Source organism: Moschus berezovskii, chromosome 15, assembly GCF_049115385.1.
Source record: "Moschus berezovskii isolate FMDL1 chromosome 15, NW_MosBer_1.0, whole genome shotgun sequence".
Lineage (NCBI taxonomy): Eukaryota > Metazoa > Chordata > Mammalia > Artiodactyla > Moschidae > Moschus > Moschus berezovskii.
This window is the reverse complement of record NC_142474.1, coordinates 55,073,511-55,100,794: the sequence shown is the minus strand read 5'-3', so window position 1 is coordinate 55,100,794 and position 27,284 is coordinate 55,073,511. Positions and strand designations below refer to the sequence as shown.

Here is a 27,284-nt window from a genome sequence, read left to right as displayed (position 1 = left end):
TTTCCTAGGTATGTGAGGTGGCCACACATTTGAAAATAAGTAAATAAGTATACCATATCAACAGACTAAAGAAGAAAAACCGGATGATTATATCAACTGAAGCAGAAAAAGCACTGGACAAAATCCAACATCCATTCATGATGGGAACTCTCAGCAAGTTGGACATTTTCTCAAATTGATCAGAAGCATCCATGAAAAACCAACCGCTAACGTAATTGTGTAAGAGTCATGGGGTAAGACCGAATGCTCTTCCCCTAATATCAGCAACAAGGCAAGGATGTCAACCTTCACCACTCTTATGCAATGAAGTACCAGAAGATCTAGCCCCTGCAATAAGGCAAGAGAAAGAAAGAAAAGGCATACAGATGGGAAGGGAAGAAGCAAAACCGATTCTATTTGTAGATGACACAATTATCCATGTAAAAATCCCAAGAAATCTCCAAATAAACTCCTGGAACTAATATGTGATTTCAGCAAGGCTGCAGGATACAGGAGTATCACAGAAAAACCAGTTACATTTCTACATACTAACAAGGAATATGTGGAAAACGAAACTTTAAAAAATGTATAGGATCTGGATGCTGAAAATTAAAGACTGCTGATAAAATTTAAAAGACCTAAATAAATGAAGACATACCATGTTCATGGACTGGAAGACATGTTAATTCTCCCTAAATTAATGCAATCCTGCCGAATATCATGTAATTATTATCACAATCCCAGCAAGGTCTTTTGTAAATTAAGACAAGCTTATTCTAAAATTTATATGCAAAGGCAAAGGAACTACATTAGCTAAAACAATCTTGACAAAGAAAAATGAAATGGGAGGAATCACTCTACCTGATATCAAGGCTTACTACAGAGCTAGATTAATTAAGACAGTGTGATATTGGTAGGGGAACAGACACAGAGATCAACGGGACAGAATGGAGAACGCAGAAATGGACCACAGTACAAAGTATTAGTATTCAGCCTATAGAAAAACTTACAAATCAAGAAGACAAGGCTGAATGAAGTGATTGAATTATGCCATCCTGAACAAAAGCAGTTCAATTCCAATCAGTTTCGCAAAAGCAATGTATTAAACTTTGAGACACCATTCATCTCTGATGAGGTCATCCAAACTGTCCTTTTCAAAACCAAGAGAAGCAATTAATCACACAGGCAACACCAGAGCAGTATCCTGATTTCCCATTATTCAGTAGTAAAAGTGTGCTCTTGTGCCAGGAATGGAAACTGTAAGAACAGCTTGTTCTAACGGAGTGAGCAGAAACCTGGTACAGAAGCAGTGAGTCACGGACACAGAGGGAGATGGGTACTCTAGGATCTTTCTGGAAAATGGACTCAACTGCATAGTATTTTCATACTTTTCTGTACCATCTTATCACCTTATCTTTACCTCCACTACAAAAGTGTCAATGATGTGCTCCTGAGGGAGGAACCAGTGGGCTACTTCCTCTTCATCCATCACCGGGGCTAGATGAAACTGCTTCAGGTATGTGTTGGTTAGTTCTTGAACAGCTTTTATATCTCTTGGTTCCATTGGCCTCAAGCCTGAAGTTTTTGTAACCTGTTGGAGTGAACACAAAACCAACGGGGAGGTTTAAATAAGAGGACTAAACAAACCTGGAGCCAATGTGGTCCCCAGACCAACATTATCAGCATCCCATGGGAGCTTGTTAGAAATGCACAATCTTGGGCCTGCCCCAGATCTACCAAGTCAGAATAAGCAATTTCACAAAATCCCCTGGTGATTTGTATACACATAAAGCTTGAGATGTACTAGGTTAGCACATAAGCTACACAATGTGTTCTATCCTATCTTTGTGTACCAGGTCTTTGGTTAGTATTGCCTATGACCCAAACAAAATCAATGGGAACACTACAAATTCACCTATATACCCATGCCAAGAAATTTAACAGCCTACACCAGGGATCCCCAACCTCTGAGATCTAATGCCCGATGATCTGAGGTAGAGCTGATATAATAATAATAGAAATAAACTGCACAATAAATATAATGTACTCAAATCATCCTGAAACCACCCGCCCCCTACCCCAGTCTGTGGAAAAATTATCTTCCATGAAACTAGTCCCTAGGAACAAAAAGGTTGGGGACTGCTGGCCTACATAACAGGGCAAAACAATCCCAGCATGTGTTCTGGAGTATCATGCTGTAAGACTGCCACGTCTGACATTTTGGAAACACAGTTGAGAATGGCTGAGAAACTCATTTTGCCCTATAGCCCATGAATAAGATGTAGCTATTTTGTTCTCATGAGCAACAAAAATGAAAGAAAAGTCAATCCTAACAGTCAAAATGGGAAGAAAGGCATTTTAGTTACCAAGAACGAATGGCTAGTTGCCAAGTACCAGCCTTGGTCTTGCTGGTCATTAAATGACTAATGCTGGTCAATTAAAAGGTGATCATAATAGGCATCTGAATCCTTCATCTCGTAAGTCACAGTTTTTACATAAGGCCATAGGGTTGGACGGCATCACTGACTCAATGGACATGAGTCTGAACAAACTCTGGGAGATTGTGAAAGACAGGGAAGCCTGGCGACATCCTGCCGTCCATGGGCTTGCAAAGAGTCGGACACAACTGAGTGACTGAACAAAGACAACAAATAGGAATGACAAACCCTCAAAGGTCGGGACAAGGCCCCATCTGGATTTATTTGTTCAAGTGCTTATCCTTAAAAGAGCTTAAGACGCCAACTATGAGAAGTGTCCAGATACCAGGACACTTGACACTAGAAGTGAGAAAGCTCACTACATTCCTTGTCTGTACAAAGACAAAACTCTAATACTTACAAATGAGTTTGAGCAAGCTCCGGGAGTTGGCAATGGACAGGTAAGCCTGGCATGCTGTGGTCCATGGGGTCGCAAAGAGTCGGACACGACTGAATGACTGAACTGAACTACAAAAACAACTTCATTTCTTCTAGTTAACTTGACACTTTTTTTTTCCTTGAAGAAATACTGGATAAATTTTTAAGTGACAAATAACTTGTATATAAATCTGTTCTACCCAATCTGTCCTAAATTATTTCTGAGCACTTTTAAATTAAAACTGCCTCTAAGATTAGATCATCACAATTCCTACATGCCCCCAGAGTGGTGGTTAGAGAACACCAAGGTGGAAAATGGGTTTTCATCTTGAATGCCAGCTCTGATGGATGTCAGTAGTCATGTTGAGGTTACTAAGGTTCTGTGACAGGAATGCTGGTTAATTACTGATTCGTGTTGGGAAGAGACGGGAGAGGTGTTCTTTGTACGTACAGACCCAACAGTCCTTAGCTGAGTATTTACTATGTGCGTGCTGTGATTCATGGGGTCGCGGAGAGTCGGACACGACTGAGCGACTGAACTGAACTGAACTGAACTCAGTTATGATTTACAGAATCTATAAAGACACCATAATGAAACTAAAATAGTTTAATACTCTAAATTAAGAGAATTTCAGTCCTTGACATTTAATAGAAAATTCAGACTTCCAGCATTTCTGTGGATCTCAAAGCCAAAGGAAGGCTTTCCAGGTGGCTCAGTGATAAAGAATCCACCTGTCAATGCAGGAGACATGGATTTGATCCCTGGGTTGGGAAGATCCCCTGGGGAAGGAAATGGCAGTATTCTTGCTGGGGAAATCCCATGGATAGAGGAGGCTGGCAGGGTACAGTCCATGGGGTCACAAAAGATTTGGACACGACTTAGCATTAGCAACTAAACAACAACAAAGCCAAAGGACCTGAAATCTCCAGGTCCCAGCTTCCATCCAAGGCTTAACCCTTGGTTATAATGGCCTGAATAGGTGTTGAATGAATGCACCAATTTTTAGGTTTTTAGCACAATCATTTACCCAATAGGGTGAGGTGAAGGCTGCAGACATGGAAAAAAAACACTGTCAGCTCTGAAGGGATGGCATTTCTATGGCCTGGCAGTCAAGTGCAAGCCAGGCATGAAACCAATATTTTCCTTTTGTTTCTGTAAGCCAATTTTAGTTATTTAGAGCATTTCTACGCTGCAATTTGTGGGGAGAGGGAAACCTATGTGACTGCTCAATGGTGTTAAATGAGATAAATATACATTCTGAAATGCTGGTAGGAAGACCAAACCCATGCCGCATGCACACTGCGGTCATTTGAAAAGGTTATTTTCTGCTATGATGATGACCTTGATAAATTTTAAATAGCCTTTCTCAACATTAGACTGTTTTTGCATTTGTTACTGATTCAATAACAATCAATGATATCGAGACTTCCCTCGTGGTCCAGTGGTCAAGACTCTATGCTTCCACTGCAGGGGGCACAGGTTGGATCCTCAGTTGGGGAACTAAGATCCTGCATGCCACAGCTCAAAATAAATGAAATGAAATAAAATGAGCTTCAAACAATGAGATTTTCTCATGATGGTAACAGGATACATCCTCTCTGTTCATAGAGAACATTCACAAATGAGGAATAAAGCTTGCCAACTCCTTTTTGGAGCAAAATATGCTTTTGCAGCACAATTATTCATTGAACACTCATTGTGAAATCACTAAAATCAAAATCTCTTTTTTGCCAGGTAGACATCCTTAAATCTTCAGTTCTCAAAGATTTTGGTCTGGGACTTTGTTATGGTCTTAAAAACCATTTAATACTCCCAAAGAGCTTTGTTTACATGGGCTATATTTATCTATATTTATTGTATTAGAAATTAAATTAGAAATTTTAAAGCAAAAGAATATATAAGTTCACATTCTATTTAACCTCTGGAAGAATGCACGTTGCACTTGTAAGATGATGAAAGATGCAAATTATGTTTGTGTTATTCTAAAAAACTGACTTCACAGCACCCCCACCCCCACCCCCCCGCCAAAGTGTTCTGGGAACTTCCCGGAGTCCCCCTAGACCACACTTTGAGAACTGCTACCTCAGTTCTCTTAAGGTTAGGAAAATGGGTAACAGAATTTAGATAAGGAGGACTCAGTGAAACAGTATATTTTGGCAAATGGGCAGTGAGAAAGTATATAAACTTGGCAATTTTCAAGCACTTCAAACAAGTTTTTGCAGGAGCTAAGTTAAAGCAGAAGGAAACATCAGACTACATCCAATTATGAAACATAAAAGGTCCTAGAAACAGGGGAAGAATATGTGCTTTTCCTGATCAACAATGGCTTATGTATCTCAGAACCTAAGCTTGTTTCTTTCTAACATCATAAAGTCATATCCTCTCCAGGAAATCTACTGAAGCATGACATAAATTTTAATATATAAAATTATACTCTAGGGGGTTCCCTGGTGGCTTAGTGGTTAGGATTCTGGGCTTTCACTGCCGTGGCCTGTGTTTAATCCCTGATCAGGGAACTGAGATCTTGCAAACTGCATAGTGTGGCCAAAAAAATAATTCTATTTTATATAATAGCTGTTGTTTTCAGGAAGAGGTGGAGGGAAATGTCATGCCGAGGTAGAAATTTAAGCTTTGGCATAATCTGAAAGAGTCAGATGGCAATGTTTTCTGAGATTTCAATAAAAAGCAAAAAAAATTTCCAGTGACTTAACTGAGAAAATCTTAAATTTCATAAGCAAACTCTATTTCTGAATCAGAGCTACTTTCCCATGGTCAAACTAATATGCATTACTCATCGGACTCTCCATACACTGAAATGTGTATAAAATTTGCTTATAAGTATATAAGGAAATCAAGCTCAGAGCCCTATTAAAAAACAGAAGCAGTGCTGTTCTCCATCAAGCTGTGTGGTGTGAACTGATTTGGAGCCAAGATTCCAGAGAAGAGATTAAGCCTTGATTATGGATACTTTTTTGATTTAAAAAGGAGCAGTAAGACATTACACACTAAAAAAACAACAAAAAACAAAAAAACCTACAGTTACTAAACCAAGAATATCTGTGTTTTAGCATGGCTTCATAGGCGTACACTTCTTGCAACACAACGTAAAGACATTGGGAGAGTAACCTGACTCCTGCTTTTTATCTACTTCAAATTTCTTTACCTTGGGACTTCCCTGGAGGTCCAGTGGTTAAGACTCTGAGTTTTCAATGCCCCTAGAGGGTGCAGGTTTCATCCCTGGTCTGGGAGCTAAAATCCCACATGCCTTGTGGCCAAAAAATAAAAACAGTTAAAAAAAAAAACACACCAATATTGTAACAAATTTAACAAAGACCAAAAAAATAAAAAGGTCCACATTAAAAAAAAAAAAAAATCCTTCACCTTGAAAAGCACTGACCAAAAAAAAAAAAAAAAGTCTAACATTGTTTGGAAATTCTCAACACCAAATTAAAACAAATTAAAAACAAACTGACATTCATTGTAAAGCAACTACACTCCAATTAGAAAAAAAACGAAAAACCAACATTGAAAGGGCAGGAAACTGTTCCTCTTGGGAAAATCTTAGTCTCGCTGGTAATGGTAGTTAATGGCATGAGCTGGTGGGGATGGTTCTGTCCTGATTGGAAGACTCTGAGCAAATCAATCTGTGTCTCAACATTCTCTTCTGTGACTGGGGACAATGACTTGCCCCCTCTGATCAATGTGAATAATAAATGAGGTTACAGATATTAATTGTTTGGCATAATGTCGGACACAATCAATGTTAACTTGTATAGTCTATGATCAACACATAAAGCTGGCACGGTGAGCTGAAACGGTTAAAAATCAAAAAATGAGACTGAACAAAAAACCTGTGTTCAGTAAGGCTCTTCTCTACACTTCATAATACAAAAATGTTCTCAAACGATGTGACTGTCTGGCCCTGGGAGAGAAGGAGGTGGTCTGGCTTTTGCTGCCTCATCCAGCTTCTAAGCCAGGAGCCCAACACCAAGGTGCTGCCGGTGGCACCTTCCAATTGTTCAGTGTCTCTACTTGCATCTCTTCTACCCTCTCTCTCTTTTAAATTAATTTACTCCTTAGTTTTCTTTCCTTCCCTATGACTTAAAAAGAGTAAAGGAGGCTGGAACAAGCCAACAAGAGCTGTTTGGAGAACCTTCACAAGCCTCAGTCTTTGCATCTGTATAATGGGATAAGAATACCAAATTCAGAAGGTGGTTGGGAGAATATGTTAATATGTTAATATACGTGACACTTTATCAGCTTTGACTTATCATGGAAGAAAAAAGGCAGTCACCACAGCACCATGGCTGGAAGAGGCATGCTCTTCTGTAACCAAGTTAGCTGCAACCAAGATGCAAGAGTCTGCTTTCACCAATGTCCGACCAGCAATTTATCACCAACTTTTCAAAACTTGGTTGCCTGTGAGTTGATGGATGCTTGTACAAAAATACGGAGGTGGATGGACAAAGTCGTCAAAAATAACTTTCAGCACCTCTAACTCTCATCATCCTGGATAAACCAATGATGGCTACTAAATTTCCTTATGCTTCATTCCACTTCAGGTGACTATACAGACAAGGAGGTGCTTTTCTTACACACAAGCTAAACAGAGTTAGGTTTGAGAAACTGAAATCAGGGGAGACCAAGGTAGAACAGCATTCGCCCCTACTGGGAAAAGGAGGCTCGCTTCAAGTTCTTATTTTAACTCGCAGATAGCAGAGCACTGGACACTTGGCCAGGAGGACGCTGAGCATCAGTTGTGTCTTGTCTCAGCTGTGCGCTGTGCCCCTCCAGTGCCCTTTTTTCTCACAGCCATTTGTGCCTCTCTGTGACCCCACCCTTCTCAGTGTCTCTGGGACTTGGCCATTAGCAGAAATTACTTCCAGTTTGATCAGTAAACTGTGATGGTCATACGATGGGGCGACCCCTCAGGGCATTCTCCAGAGTCTCCATATACTTAGCTTCATGTCTGTCACCCTAGCTTGAAGAGCCCTGGTCCTCCTTTCCCAGGACACGTAGACCCTCCCTTGTTACGTCACCTGCACTTGTTATTTCCCTCTGTTCTTTTTTTTTTTTTTAATTGGAGGCTAATTATTTTACAATATTATATTGGTTGGTTTTGCCATACATTGACATGAATCCGCCCCGGGTGTACATAAGTTCCCCTTCCTGAATCCCCCTCCCACCTCCCTCCTACCCTTATCCTTCCTCTGGGTCATCCCTGCACACCAGCCCCAAGCATTCTGTAACATGCATCAACCCTGAACTGGCGATTCGTTTCACATATGATAATATACATGTTTCGATGCCATTCTCCCAAATCATCCCACCCTCACCCTCTCCCACAGAGTCCCAAAGACTGTTCTATACATCTGTGTCTCTTTTGCTGTCTGGTATACAGGGTTATCATTTGCATCTTTCTAAATTCCATATATATGCGTTAGTACACAGTATTGGTGTTTTTCTTTCTGGCCTACTTCACTCTGTATAATAGGCTCTAGTTCTGAACTATGTTCCCCCTCTGTCCTTGGCCTTACAGACAGGCAGTTGAGTTCACGAGTTCAAGCCCCACTGTTTGCAACTGCAGCTTAGACAGAAGGGAGACTCTGCCTTCTGGTCCCTCTGCCAGGTGTGAAGCCCCGGAACACCTGGTTTCCTTCATCTCCACATCTCTCCTTATGAAATTCTGCCTAAGTCAGAAATGCGTTGATTCTGTCGATGAAAGAAAGACTTCAATCCGTGCAGCCACTGATCACATGTATCTGGTAAACACACAACTGGTCCAAGACAAGAGGAGCTGGAGTCGGCCACACCCTCCAGAGATGAAGTCCTTCCTTGCCTTGTTTAGAGGAACATGGCTACACTTATGTGAATCCCTCAGTTGAGTTAAAGTACTTGCTGCTGCTGCTAAGTCGCATCAGTTGTGTCCGACTCTGTGCAACCCCACAGATGGCAGCCCAACAGGCTCCTCTGTCCCTGGGATTCTCAGGCAAGAACACTGGAGTGGGTTGCCATTTCCTTCTCCAATGCATGAAAGTGAAAAGTGAAAGTGAAGTTGCTCAGTCGTGTCCGACTCTTAGCGACCCCATGGACTGCAGCCTACCAGGCTCCTCCGTCCATGGGATTCTCCAGGCAAGAGTACTGGAGTGGGTTGCCATTGCCTTCTCCAGTTAAAGTACTTCAGTTCAGTTCAGTTGCTCAGTCGTGTCCGACTCTCTGCGACCCCATGAATCACAGCACGCCAGGCCTCCCTGTCCATCACCAACTCCCGGAGTTCACTCAAACTCATGTCCATCGAGTCGGTGATGCCATCCAGCCATCTCATTCTTTGTCGTCCCCTTCTCCTCCTGCCCCCAACCTTTCCCAGCATCAGAGTCTTTTCCAGTGAATCAACTCGTCACATGAGGTGGCCAAAGTATTGGAGTTTCAGCCTCAGCATCAGTCCTTCCAATGAACACCCAGGACTGATCTCCTTTAGAATGGACTGGTTGGATCTCCTTGCAGTCCAAGGGACTCTCAGAGTCTTCTCCAGCACCACAGTTCAAAAGCATCAATTCTTCGGCGATCAGCTTTCTTCACAGTCCAACTCTCACATCCATACATGACCACGGGAAAAACCATAGCCTTGACTAGACGGACGTTTGTTGGCAAAGTAATGTCTCTGCTTTTTAATATACTATCAAGGTTGGTCATAACTTTCCTTCTAAGGAGTACTTACCACAACCCAAAAGAAAGAACAGCTCTAATGAAATCAAAACTTCACATTACAGATGCCATCTGTGGTAGACAGATTCCAAGATGGCCCCAGTGAAGCCCGCCCACCCTCACTGGAGTTCACACCCACACCATCCACTTATCTTGAGTGTGGGTGGGACCACTGATATACGACAGCAGTGATTTCACTTTGTGAACTGATGACACAGGGTTCTAACTTCCATCTTGCTAGCAGACGCTCTCTGTAGACTCTCCCCGTGTGTTGTGATCTGCCCTTCAGAGAACCCACACCGATGAGAAGCTGAGGCAGCCTCAGACCGACAGCCAGCAAGGAATGGAGGACCCCAGTGCAGCTGCCCATCAGGAACTCAAGGCTGGCAACAGCCATGTGAGCTTGAAAGCGGATCTATCCCTAGTCAAGTTTTCAGACGAGACCACGACCCTGGCTGATGCCTTGATGACAGCTTCACAAGAAAGCCTGAAACAAAGACCTCAGCTAAGCTGTGCCTTGATTCCTGACCCACAGAACCCAAGAGACAGCACATGTGTTGGTTTCAGCTTCTACCTTTGTGGTAGTTTCTTATGGAGCGACGGAGAACTCATTTACCATCTGAGCCCCAAATAAAAGCCAAGACTGGTAAGCACATTAAAATTTTCCCTTATTAAGGGACAACTTTTCACACTGGGAAGTTTCTAGTTTAAAACAATGCTAATTCAATAAGAATTAGCTATTCCTCTCCCCGGGTTTCTCTTTTAAACCTTATTCCTTAATTTCATGTGCTAAGAAACCAGCAGAAGTTGGAACTTTTCTTCCCTCTTCCTAAATAGAACATAAGTGCTCAAAATTTAAAAACCTACAAGTCTGGAGTTCAACCCCATCCAACCCCAAACTGAAGACCTTTTAAAAGCCTTAAAAAAAAAAACCTGGTATTTCCAAATGAACTCTCCTTTTCTTGGCCCTAAAGTTCTCTGAAGTCTTTTTAGCTACATATTCACATCCTCAGACACATGAACCAGTTTTTCGCTTCCTGCAAATAATTCTTTTCTATGTTAAAAGTTTCAGTTGTGAACAGCTTCAAAAAACAGCAAGTCATTCTTACTTACATCTGGAAGTCTGTACAGCTTCATCGTTCTCTGCAAAGTCATATTTCTACTCAAGTGAGAAAATTTCACTTCTACCAGTTTTCTGGGGTTTAGTGATCGATGCCAGTATCTGAAATACAACACAGGCTTTCAGGTCTGATTGATTTCTAACTCTCCAAGTTTTTACTCTTTGTCTCAGCTCAGCTGTTAGAGGAGCATTGAACAAACATCACGCAGGGCCTGGTGCAGTGCTCGGTCCTGGTCCTCTGCCTATGTAATTATTTTATCTGTCATTTTTCACCTTGAAATGATGTTCCAGTTATGCTCCTTTGACACTGGTAACTTTCCATCTCTTTTAATATAGAGAAATCTTAAAACTGCAGAAGAAATATTGACAATGTCCAGTTTGTAAGTATTGAATGACCATCACAGATTCTAACAAGGCAAACCAAAAACTTTAAAAACATGAAAATACTCCCTTAAGTTAGAAACCTTCACATTTATATAATGCACATGGAAGAAAACAACTTTTTGAAAAATAAGTTTGAATTTCTCAAATGATTCTGGCTTAGGTACTGGAATGATTACATATTATATTAAAATATACCTGTGAAGTCTTATTTATTCTGTTTATTTATGAATAATTTAATAGGAGAGAGGCATTTTACAGGTTTGTCTTTTATACTCTGAAGTATCATCTTATTTGAGTCAATAAAAATAGTAGTGGCTTCCCAGGTGGCTCAGTGGTAAAGAATCTGCCGGCCAATGCAGGAGATACAGGAGACTTGGGTACAGTCCCTGAGTTGGGAAGATCCCCTGGAGGAGGAAATGGCAACTCCAGTTTGGATAATCCCATGGACTGAGGAGTCTGGTGGGCTGCAGTCCATACAGTAGCAATGGGTTGGACATGACTGAGCAGGCATGCATACACACATGCAAAAACAGAGGAGAGGGAAGGACTTCCCTGTCAATCCAGGGTTAAGACTCTGCACTGCAAATGTAGGGGGCGAGGGTTCAACCCCTGGTTGGGTAACTAAGATCCCGTATGCTGTGCAGCGCAGCCAAAAGATACAAAAAAATTTAAAAAACAGTAGAGGGACATAGGCTCTTTCTGATGCTCTAGAAACAGGTTCCGTTCCGTCGCTCAGTCGTGTCCTACTCTTTGCGACCCCGTGGACTGTAAATCTGATATATGATTTTCTTACTGGATTAACTTTTGAAAGCTTAAAAAGAGCAGATGAAATAATAAAGTAGTAAGAACAGAGCTTTAGCCTTCTTTTCACTCATAGCAGACAAGTATGTTCAGGCTTTCCGGCTAGATGCTTATCAACCTTTTGGAGTGGTTCCTGACAGCACTGGTACAACACTGAGTGTTCGAGAAGGAAAGAAAATGGTACTACAGGGACGTCTCCCGATAACTGATGCCCTGGGTTTCCCAAGGCAGCAACTAGCCTTTCAAATGAAGAGACACAGAAATGGACACACAGCATCATTCATACACATGTGGCTGTGGGGTTTACTGCAGGAATACTGGGCTAATGGTTCTTGGTTGTATCTCCATCTCTGCTACCAACCAACATCATCATCATGGGTCAGCCAAAATCCTTCCAGGTTACAAGGGTGGAGAATAACACTTGCAGAAACATGGCAAGGAGGCTTGAAGCATTAGGCAAAGGTGATGTGCAAGATAAAGGTGTGATGCTAATACCTGCACGTGGCCACTGGCTTTGGAAGAACCACTCCAGCGGTATAAACGGCCTGGAAAATCCCTTCCAGGTTCACTCTTCTGGTTATTTCTCGAATCAACACTGGGGCTACCCGTTTTGATCTCAATTTCTTATGAACACAAAGAAAGTTGATTTCGACCATCTTCTTCACACTAAGAAAGAAAAGTATTGAAAATTAGAGCCAATGTAAGAGGAGAACATTTTAAAAAAACAAGATACACCTATAACATTGCAAAGAATATGAAACTGAAAGGCCTCCCTTAACACAATATTTAAGTAAAATATTCAACTATTTAGATATTTCACAAATTCAGATTGACACACTATTCCCCACATGCCCTCTCCAAAATGATCATAAACTCTAGGTTCTGGAGATGCAAACCTTCTTGTTCTAAATAAATCTGAGAACTTGGGTCTATTCTAAAGTTTTCAGTTTAGAATCTGGATCAGCTGTGCCTCAAAGCTTCTATATCTGTTTTTGCTGTAACATATACAATTATGGCAGAAACTGGGTCACCCAGATGCAGAATCTAATAAGACACTGCTTTGGAGTATAATGCAATCTCTGGGATCCCTGGGAAGCACTTTGTCAAGACCAGAGCTGGTGCTTTTCTGAGCGACAATAAATCTTCTAGACCTTCAAAGTCTATCCGTTGCTCTGGTTCCAGATATACAGGCATTTCATTTGGCACAAAATATTCCTTGAGATCTAATGCATTTCAGCAGTAAAGAAGCTCACCCAGGATACTGAAATGTGAAGAGACCCATGCACTAAATCTTCGCATTTCATAGCTCTGTCTTTGACTCTCTAGGCTGGAGACCCAGGGCAAAAATGGAACATACATATCCTATGGATAAAAAGACTTTAAAAACAATCCTTCAAGTAATTTCCTCCCCAGAAAACAAATCTGAAGTACCTATTTATATCTTTGTTTCTTCTGCTGTGTACACACATACATAACCTGTGTGTGCACGTATGAGACTCAGAAGCAGAGGGAGGTGGAGAAAGACACAGCCGTCTTTTTCGGTTACTGTTCACAACCTTTTAAAATGAGTTCGCAGCCTTTACTTTGCACAGCAGTTTTAGGTTCACAGCAAAACTGAGCAGCAAGTACAGAGTTCCCATGTACCTCTGCCCTCCCCCCACACACAACCTCCCCTGCCACCAACGACATGTACTCAGTCATTTTAAAAAGCCATTTGTAGAGATGTGGATGAAACCAGAGCCTGTCATACAGAGTGAAGTAAGTCAGAAAGAGAAAAACAAATACTGTATATTAACGCCATATGTGGAATCTAGAAAAATGGTAGAGATGAACGTATCTGCAGGGCAGGAACAGAGGCAGACGTAGAGAATGGATGCGTGGACACAGTGGGGGAGGGAGGGGTGGGATGAATTGGGAGTTTAGGGCTGACATATATACGCCACCATGTGTCAAACAGAGAGCTAGTGGGAACCTGCTGTATAGCACAAGGAGCTCAGCTCTGTGCCCTGTGACAACCCACAGAGGTGGGATGAGGGAGGGGGAGGGGGGCTCAAGAGGGAAGGGATATATGTACACATATGGCTCATTCATGCTGTTGTACAGCAGAAACTAAAACAACATTGTAAAGCAAGTATATTCTAATAAAATAAATAAATAGGTTAGACATTGGGGAAAAAAAAAGCCTATTCTAACCACAATTCTTGGTGAAGCAATACGTCAAAACCAACAAGGGACAAGCTTCACCACGTACCTGTCATAGATCCGAATGTTTGCAGGGATGGCACTGATGAACCCCACCAGTTTTTTGTTCGAAGACACCCTGACGCCACAGTGCCACTGAAGGAGCCAGCCTGGGGGACGCAGAGCCCTGAAATCAACACGGGAGGAAAATGAGTGTGCTGAGTGTCCCAGAGAACAGGGACAGAGACAGACAGCTCAATCGTCGCATCCCCACCAGGCACTGGCAGCCACGAGACTCACCACAGCAGGAACTCGGGCGAGTAGTCAAACCGGAACATGTTGTCATCATCCTCAACGTAATTCTCATTCAGCAAAGTATACAGCTCCCGGAGCTATGAGACCAAACATGCATCCTACCTGTGATGCCAGGGACCAATGCAGCAGCAACCCAAGCCAACGCGGGGACCGAGGTCTAAGGTTTTACTCACCACTTCGGCATTACCCAAGTCTAAAGTGTCCCACATAAAACCCTGCGGCAGGGAGTATGGTTCCTGACGCACGTTTTCTTTATCAGCTTCAATTGCGCCATGAGACGTTATTACTTCATCTAGATACAGGGAGAAGGAGAAAAAGAACAAAAAGAGAGACGATTCAATTACAAAGTGTTCCAAAGACCCCAAACGGTCAGTTACGGGAAACAAAAGCACGCTTTAGGGCTACTGAGTTTCAAACAATCTTTAAAAATGCTGTACTGTTTCAGCTACCTCTAGAGGGAAGTAAGGTCGTTATGCAGAGGTGGAGAGTAACTGCTATCTGAACAATCACAGGAGAAATTACTCGTCATCCGATGGCAAACTGGACACAAGAAAACAATAGTGATTCCTCAATCTGAAGCCTCAGACTAGAGACTAATCACACAGCACAACTGCCGGCAATGGAGGTTTGCTATGAGTCATAGAGAGGTTTTCTATTTTTCAACAAACAGGGGGCAAGAGCTGCAGTGACCTCTGACCCCTCCCAGCACAATCCAAACTTCAGTTCAGGACTGGTTACTTCTGTCCAGGCTGCTGGCAGCACAGTTCAAGCCATCAGTGTCTCCAGCGATTTCCACAGAGGTGCCCTTTTCCAGTCCCTCCTCTGGAACATCCCAGCGTGGCTATAAAATCCAGACCCTTGGCCGGGGCCTGCTGCCTGTCTGACCACCCTCAGCACATCTGCCCCACTGACCTCCCTCGGGCTGGGCCTCTGCTCAGAAGGCTGTCCCCTGCCTTTCATGTGGCCAGCCGCTCCTGCTTCTTCAGATGGAAGTTATGCACCACTCCCTCACAGCATCCTCCTCAACGGAAGCTCTTCCTACGTGGGGTGTGTCCTCCCTACCTGCCCACCGTTTACCCTGCTTTCCCCTACTGTCTCCCGCGTCTGCCTCCCAGTGCCTGGCATTCACTACAGATGCTCAACAAACATCTGCTGAATAACTGACTTCAGGTACAGTTCTTACCATCACAGACCTTTTTACAGGGGGAAGTCACAGAGTTGGCACCCACCCTAAAGGGTTTCGTTTCCCTCCTCCTAATCCCCGACTTTGCACATTCATCTTATCTCCAGTCTACCAGCTCATCCCCACATGAGTACCTCAGGCTCCCTCAGGTCAGCCCCAGTGGCCAGGTGCCCAGCTGCTCCCTTGGGGTCCCTGGGAAGTTGCTCTTAGGGCTCGGCTGATGTACACAACACCAGGGGCTCACCCCATTCAAGCAGCTGCAAACAGTGGGGTGTGTTTGACTGAACTGGAACAGGGCTCTGGAGAGAGATGAGATAGTCTCCCTGACTTTCAAATGTTCTCCCCAACCTCAGGTTCCCTCTTTGGCCATTAACCTGGCTCTGCCTTAATTGAGGTGCACAGAGAATGTTCTAGGAACCCGAGAACCAAGCAAGGATTTAGGGGAAGGGCTAAAATGAGGTGAGCAGAGGGGTGGTGCACCGGAGTGGGTGCCAGCTAAAGAGACTTTCTTCTCCCCTGAGCCATGACCCAAAAGCCACAGCAGCATTTAGCCAAACCCACTACATTCAGATCAATAAACCTTCATTCCCTTTAGCCAATGGTCACTCAATTCAGTGTCATCAGTTAAAATCCAGTAAATTCATTCTAGAGGGTCTTCTTTCCTCACCAAATAATTTCTAGAGACTTAAAATCAAGTGAAGATCATTGCTTTCTTCTTCTGTTCACGCTCTGAAGCTCTTGCTTTTGAAGCTTCGTGGGGCGGGCGTGGGTGGGAAAGGACCAGTCACTTTTAAAAAGTTTAAAACCCATGATTTGAAGGCACGGAGGACAATTGTTCCCTGCTTTATAACTGATGAAACTGGCTATCTGTACATAACTTGGCTAATAAGACTTTGGGATGGCAATGAACCCCTTATATTAAATATTATATATTATACATTAAATTTTGAATGTGGAACTATAACTATCATTGAATAAATATATAGAAATGATACAATGATCTATCTTTATATAAACAGAAGTCAAAGCAACAGGCTGAGCTTGTAATACACTGATAAACATTTTCATGGCATTTAGAGCACCTATTGGGTTGGCCAAAAAGTTCATTCCAGTCTTTCCATAAGATGGTATGGAAAAAGCTGAATGAACTTTTTGGCCAATTTTTTTTTTTGCATAATGTGGAAGGGTAACAATGGAATTATGTTTACAGAAATTTAAGTGGTAGAAGTTTCAGTGAAATATGGAGCAGGCCTGGCACTGCGGGAAGAGGACTAGTAATGAAGTTTTGACGTGACCCAGAGCGCTCACGAAGGCCTTCACAAGGTGTCCCGGTTCACTTACACTAGAGGGTTACCACATTGGTAGTCACTAACACCACGGGCAAGTGTCCAGCATCCTACTGTTATACAGCAAAATTTTCTGTTTCAGAAAGATTTAATAGGCAAATTTCCTGTGTCTTCTGGGATAACTGAGGTAAGACTGCTACAAATTTATGTAGAAGGAAAAACCACTCCATGAAGACTGGAAGCAAAACACTGGTGGCGGGGGAGACTGCTCTTTTATCTGTGTATATATACTTCATACACGAATCTTTTGAAGTGTGGGGACACTAGATTTTTTGTAGGCATAGGAGTTATATTAAAATTGTTGTTACTAAAAGCCAATGTCATCACTCAATATTTAATAGGAAAAATACAACTCAGAATCTGTGGTCTGAAACAAATCATATAAGTGAAATCAAGTCTCTTTTTGTGTTTGTTTGTTGTTAACTCAGCTTTGTTTTGAGAGGGAAAAGGCAGAAAAGCTTACTTAGTTTGGGTACCGGCTGTGTGTCCCAAAACTGGTATCTGTGTTTGGCAGCCTCATCAATGTTTCTGGCGGGGCCCTGGCATGCAGATAACAGCTCCATTGCCCTCTGGATATCCTGCAACTTCTGCATTGGGATGGTGGAATTCTACAACAGTAAAGACACACAGACACAGAGTATGAGGAAGCTGCCGCTGCTCCCAATCCTAGGGTAGGTACATGCACGCCTGCCTCGGAGACTACAGCGTTCGTTGGAAAAACTCATGATCCTCCTCTAAGCATGGACCCTGGGCTCAAGTATGCGAACATATTAAAATATAAGCAAAGGTACAGGATAAAGGCAACAACAGTCCTATAGTTTTAATGGGGCTCTGACAGTCTGGAAAATCTCTAGTAAATCAAACCAATGTTTGCTTCAGTTTCCCAACCATCTGCAAATGGTCCTCACGATTAATTACTCATGTGCGTGGAGCAGCAGAAAGGGCTGCCATGCAATGCAAACGTGAGCATCACACAGCAGCCAGTCAGTCCTTGGTTCTGGCTTCACTGCTGGAGTTAATGCTTGGCAGAAGCAATGCGGGGACAAGAGAAATAACTTCTAGAATGGAAATGAGGTGGAATTTTAGTTCATAAAAAGCAAGAAAGAAACCCGAACTCAGTGCTGGGCGGAGGAGGAAGTTCATCAAGAAAGGACTCTCAAAGGATGCCTTATCCTGGACCACACCCCACCCTCTGCTAATTCTGATGCTCCTCCAGAGACAAATCCTTCAATGAGGATGTGCAGTTTCCTCCACGAATTCAGAACCTTTTGCAACCATAGCCTGTTCACCCCAACCCAAGTGTGGTAAATAACCTTCCTTTTTAGTAAAGCATATCCTCAGTCTAAAGTTCCTTCCTTAAAACCAATATTTCTGTCATTTCTGAAGATTCCTTAGCTCTTTTTTCTGGAAAATCCCTCAAATGATGTAATACTTCTTAGAAAATAAGACTATATGTGAAATGAGAGTGGGACATAAGACTGAATGTGGAAATTGGTGAGGTTTTCTCAACATGCAAAATTACTGGTGAGTTTTAGAATTTTGATGCCATACAAAGAACACTCTTCGCTGTGGGTTCGGAAATGGTTAGAAGGAGTCTCAGAGCTTTCAGTTTTTGTCAACATCACAGGCACCAAGGAAAGGTACCATCGACCCTCAGTGGTTTATTAACAGCAGATCTGAACTTAGTTAAATTCTGACTCTGAAGTCTGTGGCCTGGAGCAAATCCTTTCATCTGGGAAGCTGACTTGTTTGACTCAGTGTGAAAGTCTTAAGTCACTCAGTTGTGTCCAACTCTTTGTGATCCCGCGGACTGTAGCCCACCAGCCTCCTCTATCCATATAATTCTCCAGGCAAGAATACTGAGGTGGGTAGCCATTCTCTTCTTCAGGGGATCTTCCCAACCCAGGGATCAAACCCGAGTCTCCTGCATTCCAGGTATATTCTTTACCATCTGAGCCACCAGGGAAGCCCCAGTACAAAATATTTAATACAGATCATCCTGTGGTAGTTTCACTCACTAGGTTCCCTTAAGATTCTTGCTCCTAACATGATTCCAAGAAACAAAGTGCTGGAATCTAACTGGAAGTAGGTTAAAGGCTTGATATCTCCACTTGGAAGTCTCAACAGCATCACCCAGGCCTACCACAAATTTTATAAGTTGTTTATCTTATATTATGATTGAGGTCTAAATCATCAGGTTCATACATCAATTACACATACTAATTTAACAAAGTTATATTGTTGTTCTGACTTATTGTAGTTTTAGATGTCTCTTTTTGGGTCTTTGAGCCTCCAACACAAAAATAACAGATTTCTAGTCAAATGAATTTATATCCATCTGAGCCCCCAACAACACAATGAAGAGACTTACAACTTACACAGAAAGTAAGAGGACAGTATATTTAAGCTAATAATGCTTGAACATGCATCCATTTATGTTACAACAGGCCAAGTTGAACCTAGTCTTACAAAAATACATCTATAGTGTCTGCACTGAATTTGCCATAGTAATTCTTTCCTGCTATTTGAGTTAAATCCTCTAACACGAATATACCAAACTCTAACTCTTTCATTACAAACATGCATCAAAACATATTTGTTTCAGAGAAGCCAATGATGGTACCCCATCTCCACGAAGAAACCCTCAGAGTGGTTTCTGCCTAAGCAGGCTGACCAGTAGTCTTTATATAAAATCACCATGAAGTAGCTATATCCCAGTGCTCACTATTCAATGCTCTCTTATTTAAATGAGTCTAGTTGATTTACAATATTATATTAGCTTCAGATGTACAACACAGTGATTCAATGTTTTTACAGATGGTGCTTTTAAAGTAGATTCAAGTAAGTGCAACTTTCAAATCCACAGTGACAGAGCAATAAACTCGGCTATGGTAAATTCTTAAACCTATCCAATCACCTTCCAGAACAGCACCAAATGGAGTATTTAGAAAGGTGAGACGGGGTAAGGATCCCACATTAGTCTCCCACTATTGTATTTCCAATGTAAGAGTCAGACATGCCTCTCTTTCTCCTTATCTGCTCCTCGGGAAATACTAAACACCAAGTGTACTCCTTGCCCACTAGTTTCCAATTTAATACCGTGGAAAAAATGTCCAAGTCTTTAATCACCATGAAGTGTATAAGAACCCAAATATCATTTTATTTTGGTTCTTGAGTGTAAACCACAATATTCTTGAAACTAAAGAATCTCTAGAAGTCACTGTAATTGATGGTTTTATGTTGAGCTGGCATCAGTTTAGGGGAAAGGAGCCTTAGTTTTTAAGATGCAGTGAAAAGCCCACATTAAAACAATTTTGACTTAACTAAAAAACGAAAGAATTTCTCTACCACATCATGCTAGCAGTTCCTCCTGCCTTGCCTGGTTCCTTTTCCTTAAAATTCTATTCATTCACTCATTTTATTTTTAATTAAAAATATTTTTTTTTGAAGTAGAGTTGATTTACAATGCTGTGTTAATATTTGCTGTGCCCCAAAGTGACTCGGTTATACACAGATATATTCTTTTTCATATTCTTTTCCATCATGGTTTGTCACAGAATGTTGAATATAGTTTCCTGTGCTATACAGTAGGGCTTTGTTGTTTGTGAAAGAAAGTGAAAGTCGATCAGTCATGTCCAGCTCTTGGCAACCCCATGGACTATTATACCATCCATGGAATTCCCCAGGCCAGAACAATGGAATGGGTAGCCTTTCCCTTCTCCAGGGGATCTTCCTAGCCCAGGGATCAAACCCAGGTCTCTGGCATTGCAGGTGGATTCTTTACCTGCTGAGCCACAAGGGAAGCCCAGAATACTGGAGTGGGTAGCCTATTCTCCAGGCCAGAATATTGGAGTGGGTAGCCTATCCCTTCTCCAGCAGATCTTCCCGACCCAGGAATTGAACGGGGTTTCCTGCATTGCAGGCGGATTCTTTACCAACTGAGCTATCAGGGAAATCCTTTGTTGTTTATCCATCCTACATGTGACAGTTTGCATCTGCTAATCCCAAATTCCCATTATGTAGTTTCTTCTAAGTGACCAGAGGTAGGGGAAGGACCCAAAATCACCAGGGGTATGGGGACTGGCAGCAGCTGGTGGTGAGGACAGAAGGAATAAGGAGATAGTCATGAATGCATGGAAGTAACACTACATTTATCTGACGAAGCAACCTCAAGAAATAAAAAAGATATCTTGCCAGCTTATATGAGTTACTTTGGAACATATAACTGTGGATAGACTATTTATTATCTGAGAACCAGATTGAAAATCTATCGATGGAGACTGCACTTTCTTTTCACCCCACAAAAGCAGTCAGGGAAAAATTGGGGCAAGTAATTTTCCTTCTCGGTGATTCCTGGTCCTTATGTGTAAAACTGGTAACAACAACAACAAAACCACCTGCCAGACTCACCCACTGTCATATGATGTAAACTTTGTGCAAGAAAGAAATTTTGACCCCACAAAACCTGCGTAACCATAACAACTGCCATGTATACAGTGCCATGTATACAGTATAAAAACCACATAATAAAGATGGTGTGATTATGACTTCATGAGAGCCTGTGAGTTGGGTAGCTTTGGGAGGGGCAGAGCCTGGCAGAGGCACCTGGCTCGAAAGCCACAGGACCAGGACCAAGCTCCTGCCAGGGATACCATGGGCTCTCCAGCTCACCTGGAGCTACAACAATCAGATAACCTGTTTTGTTACATGCCTAACTCTACCCCCTTTTTGCTGTGTCTGGCATCAAGAGTTCTGTCTTTCTTAGGCCTAGCACACGAGGTCTCTATTTGCAGCCAGGGTGACCAGGGTGACCCCAGGGAAGGGGTGTCTGGCATCAGCACCTCCAGAGGCATACAGGACACAGGGCCCAGCCAGACCACTTCTGGTTTGGTCTAAACTGGGTTATTTCCACCCTCTGGCAATGGAATTAGGATTGGCCACTGCAGACTGGTCCAAGGCAAAGTCAACATGAGCCTTACCCGTGGTGGCTCCCGCTGAAATCTGCTGCCTGATGGTGCTGTATTAAAGTAATTAGACAGACACCCAGGAAAATAAAAAATGTGAATATCTTCTGAACAAAAAGGAATCAAACATTAAGTGTAACTTAAAAACCTAACAAGGTCACGCTGAGACTTTCTAAAATGTAAATATCTTCTGAACAAAAAGGAATCAAACATTAAGTGTAACTTAAAAACCTAACAAGGTCACGCTGAGACTTTCTTCTATGATTACAAGCTAACATACTAGTTTGCTGAGAAAGGGGCGAGTTGTAGGCAGACCACACGCGCGCGCGCACAAACACACGCGCGCGCGCACAAACACACGCGCGCGCGCACAAACACACGCGCGCGCGCACAAACACACGCGCGCGCGCACAAACACACGCGCGCGCGCACAAACACACGCGCGCGCGCACAAACACACACACACACAGAAGCCCAGCATGGACTGGTTCGTTATCTGGGTGACAACATGAGTTCTGGAAAAGCTATATATATCCCACAGAGACCCCTGCCATGAAGTACACGGTGATGGCAACACCCTAACTACACCTCTGCCCCAACAGGGTGCTCGCCTAAGCTGCCCAGACCCACTTTCACAGGCATACCACACCACGGAGATTAAAATAAAACACAGTTCTCACTTTTGAAGGCGGCTGAATCTTAATCTCCTGGGAATCGGATGCCGAGTCTGACTTGGTGCCTCCAGAGTTTGGTTTCTCCTTTTTTCTCTTCTGTTTCTTCTTTTTCTTTTTGGCACCCAAATCCCCTCCAGGACTTCTGTTAGAAAATTCACAGGGTTTGTAAAAACAACAACAGGTAGGTCACTATGTAAAATCTGAATTGCATGAAATTAATCACTTAGGAAAAACATATGTTATACTACATTAGGATGTGCAGTATTATGATTGATGTGAAATACATATATATTCAGATGACCAAATATGTATTTGCTTTTGGTCCATGGTTCCTAGATCACAGTTCCTTAAACACTTAGAACTTCCTGAGAGATAAGAACTTAAAGGTGCCCCTTAGGTCACGGTAAGGAGGAGACTTCTGGAAGCACACAAGGATGGGCTGGTTACCAGGAAAGCAACTCTGTGATTAGAAGGTTGGAACTTTCAATCCCACCCCCTGACCTCAGGGAGGCAAGCAGGGCTGGAGTCTAATCAAACACCAATGGCTGATGATGTAATCAATTGCATCTATGTTAAAGTGCTGTACTCAATATGCCAGCAAATCTGGAAAACTCAGCAGTGGCCACAGGACTGGAAAAGGTCAGTTTTCATTCCAATCCCAAAGAAAGGCAATCCCAAAGAATGTTCAAACTACTGCACAATTGCACTCATCTCACATGCTAGCAAAGTAATGCTCAAAATTCTCCAAGTCAGGCTTTAACAGTACACGAACTGTGAACTTCCAGATGTTCAAGCTGGATTTAGAAAAGGCAGAACCAGAGAGCAATTTGCCAATATCTGTTGGATCATCAAAAAAGCAAGAGAGTTCCAGAAAAACATCTACTTCTGCTTTATTGACTATGCCAAAAGCTTTGTGTAGATCACAACAAATTCTGGAAAATTCTTCAAGAGATGGGAATACTAGACCACCTTACCTGCCTCCTGAGGAATCTGTATGCAGGTCAAGAAGCAACAGTTAGAACTGGACATGGAACAACAGACTGGTTCCAAATAGGGAAAAGAGTACATCAAGGCTGTATATTGTCACCCTGCTTATTTAACTTATATGCAGAGTACATCATGTGAAATGCTGGGCTGGACGAAGCACAAGCTGCAATCAAGATTGCTAGGAGAAATATCAATAACCTCAGATACGCCACTGATACCACCCTTATGGCAGAAAGCAAAGAAGAACTAAAGAGCCTCTTGATGAAAGTGAAAGAGGAAAGTGAAAAAGTTGGTTTAAAACTCAATATGCAAAAAACTAAGATCATGGCATCTGGTCCCATCACTTCATGGTAAATAGAAGGGGAAACAGTGGAAACAGTGACAGACTTTATTTTTTTGGGCTCCAAAATCACTGCAGATAGTGACTGCAGCCATGAAATTAAAGACGCCTGCTCCTTGGAAGAAAAGCTATGACCAACCTAGACAGCAGACTAAAAAGCAGAGACGTTACTTTGCCAACAAAGGTCTGTCTAGTCAAAACCACTGGTTTTTAGTCAAAACCAGTAGTCATGTATGGATGTAAGAGTTGGACTATAAAGAAAGCTGAGCGCTGAAGAATTGATGCTTTTGAACTGTGGTGTTAAAGACTCTTGAGAGTCCCTTGAACTGCAAGGAGATCCAACCAGTCCATCCTAAAGGAAATCAGTCCTGAATATTCATTGGAAGGGCTGATGCTGAAGCTGAAATTCCAATACTTTGGCCACCAGATGCAAAGAACTGATTCATTGGAAAAGACCCTGATGCTGGAAAAGATTGAGAGCAGGAGGAGAAGGGGATGACAGAGGATGAGATGGTTGGATGGCATCACTGACTCGATGGACATGAGTTTGAGCAAGCTTCGGGAGTTGGTGATGGACACGGAAGCCTGGCGTGCTGCATTCCACTGGGTTGCAAAGCGTCGGACACAACTGAGTGACTGAAGTGAACTGAATATAAGGGAAGCTCCATAAAAACCCAAAAGGAGGGGGTTCTGAGCCCGCAACCTGTGGAATCTTATGCTGTCTTTGAGAAGACAGTGTCAGAACTGAGTTGAATTGTGGGACACCCAGCTGGGGTCTGAGAAGCACCTCGTGTTATCTGGGAAGTTCCTCCCTCCCCATTGGAACTGCATGCAGGAACTCAGAAGATTATTAGTCTACACTCAGTGACCCTGCAGGGTGCTTAGATGTCAGTTAAGTAGGAAAATCACAGAAATAAGTGCTATTTTATCATGGAGGGCAAATAGCTTTCACAGGTATCCACTCCGCTAATGTACTCTTTAGTCACGGAGAGACACGTATTGTAAAATATGTCATTATAAATGTCTCTTGGGTACACAAACCACTAATCTTGACATAACAGAACCAAAGAAAGTGCTTCTCTGCAGAGGGGGAAATGTCTCCTGATAAAGATTTTATTAGACGAATTAACAATTAAAAACTCTACATGAAAAAACAAAAAACAATCACTGGTAAAATATTTATGTTTGGAACCCTTGTCATCTTAGAGGTGTCATCTTCTGAAAGCACAAAACAGACACAAGGAGATTTCAAATTCCCATTTCTTTGAGCCTACTCTCCCACAGTATCCCCAGAGATAAATTAAAATTTAGAGTCAGAGATTATTATTGCATTATCACCTGATGCAGGGAAAAGTGGCCGAAATATCAGTTCTGTTCTATCACTCTTTTTTTGAAATTTATGTATTCATTTACTTTAAATTTGGCTGTGCTGGGTCTTGGTTGTGGCATGTGGGCTCCAGTTACCTTACCAAGAATTGAACCCAGCCCTCTGCATTGGGAGTGTGGCGTCTTAATGACTGGACCACTAGGGAAGTCTCCTCTTCTATCGTTCTTAACTAGCTCTATCTGTTCCTATTTTCTTACTTGAATTTTTACCTAATTATCAAGTACATGTTCATTATAAGACAAATGTCATTAAGTAACAGCCTTATATATACATTAACAGCCTTATAAAAGGGTCCCTCAAAGGAAACCAATAGTTTTTCTGGCATAAATTCTTTAAAAATAGTCTTTCTTCTCTAAGCACGCCTCTGTTTTTACTATGAGTAAATTTTAAACAAAAATTGAATCTTAAACACACTATTTTGAAATCTGGCTTTTTTTCTGGCTTTTGTTCCACTGAACAAATGTGTCTTGGATTTCTTTCTTTCCATGTCAGGATATATTGAGCTACTTCATTTCTTTTTAGCAACTGGGTAGCATTCCCTTGTGTAAGTATAGCATATTTTATGCAACATTCCTATGTTAAATATGCTGCTGCAAAAAAATCTTCTGGCTATCTTTGTGCCTTCATGCTAGTTTGTCCATAGGTGGAAATGCTAGGTCAAAGGGCGCATATTTTTATTTTTACTAAATATGGTATTTAGTAAAGCACTTAGCAGTTTCCAGCCCACCAACAGTAAGTCAGTTTCTGGTTCTGCATGTAAGGAGCTTGGAAGTCACCACTCTACCCTAGCAGACTGAAAAACCAACAATTCCTCTGAGATCCCTAAAGGGGGGAGGGATACAGGACAAACTGCTGACCCCTAGATTGGAGCAACAGTTTCTGGCAGCAGAGACTCACAAGTGGCAACCTCTGTGGGAGCCAGTGCTCAGGGAGGAACCCTGGGACTGTAATTCACAAAGTCCTGGAGGCTGTGTGTGGACAAGCCTGAGAGATACCAGCCCAGTGACAGGGGTCTCCCATACTTAAGTTTTACCCCTGGAGCCCAATCAGCTTCCCATAGTAGATACTGGAGAAGAATCCCCTCGTCCTTCTGGCAGAGGAATCATTTTAGAAATACGCCAGACATTCTGTGCTTCTTAACAAGGCCTATTCTCAGCAGAAACTAGTCAACCAGAACCTAACCAACTGGGCTATGATCAGAGCCTAACTGATCTGAGGAAGGGAAATACCCAACTCCAGCCCCCTTAAGCCATCCTATCCCACGTCTGTGAGGTCACCGTCTAGAGGCACAAGCTCACCAGAAGACTGAGACCTAGTCATAGGACCTTAGAATGCTTCCTGGCCCCCACACCTCACCACGGCATAACCACAGGCCTATTTACAGCAGTTCCTTTTACCCAGTACATGATGGCTGGCTATCAAGAAAAAAAAAAATGACAAGGCATTCCAAAAGGCCAAATACACAGTTGGAAAAGATACAGCAAGCATCAGAACTAGACATGGTAGGGATGGTGGGATGATCAGACCTGGGATTGGAAACAACTATGATTAATATGCTAAGGGCACAAATGGACAAAATAGAAAGCACATGAGAACAGATGGATGATGTGAGCAGAGAGGTGGAAATCCTGACAGAACCGAGAAGAATCAAAACGCTGTGACAGAAATGAAGAATGTCTTTTGATGTACTTATTGACAGACCGGATGTGGCTGAGGAAAGAATCTCTGAGCCTGAGGACACAGCAGTGAAAACCTCAGAACCACCCCGCAAACTTGAAAAGCAAAGAGAAGATGGAAAACAGAACAGAGTATCCGAGGACTGTGAGGAAACCACAGAGTGTAACATACCTATAATGGGAGTACCAGGAGGAGGAGAGAGAACCAGAAGAAATATTTGAAACAATAATGACTGAGCATTTCCCCAAATCAATAGCAGGAGCTAACCTGCAGATCCAAGAAGCTCAGAGAATACCAAGCAGGATAAATGCCACCCGAACAACATCTTGGCAAATCATTTTCAAACTACAGAAAATCAAAGATGAACAGAGCCAGAGAAGAAAAG

The 27,284-nt window shown here is 42.4% G+C and overlaps 1 protein-coding gene across 2 annotated transcripts in view; it reads right to left on the bottom strand.

Moving 5' to 3' along the window:
• NMT2 (N-myristoyltransferase 2) overlaps positions 1–27,284 on the bottom strand; it is a 56,704-nt gene that overhangs the window by 7,310 nt on the left and 22,110 nt on the right. For both annotated transcript variants that reach the window (XM_055429221.2, XM_088844062.1), the window contains exons 2-9: positions 22,515–22,650; positions 17,334–17,478; positions 14,515–14,633; positions 14,327–14,418; positions 14,097–14,213; positions 12,341–12,511; positions 10,654–10,762; positions 1,400–1,570 (exon numbers count right to left, since the gene is read on the bottom strand). In XM_055429221.2, coding sequence (XP_055285196.1) covers positions 1,400–1,570; positions 10,654–10,762; positions 12,341–12,511; positions 14,097–14,213; positions 14,327–14,418; positions 14,515–14,633; positions 17,334–17,478; positions 22,515–22,650 — 1,060 coding nt within the window. The remainder of the gene's footprint in view (positions 1–1,399; positions 1,571–10,653; positions 10,763–12,340; positions 12,512–14,096; positions 14,214–14,326; positions 14,419–14,514; positions 14,634–17,333; positions 17,479–22,514; positions 22,651–27,284) is intronic.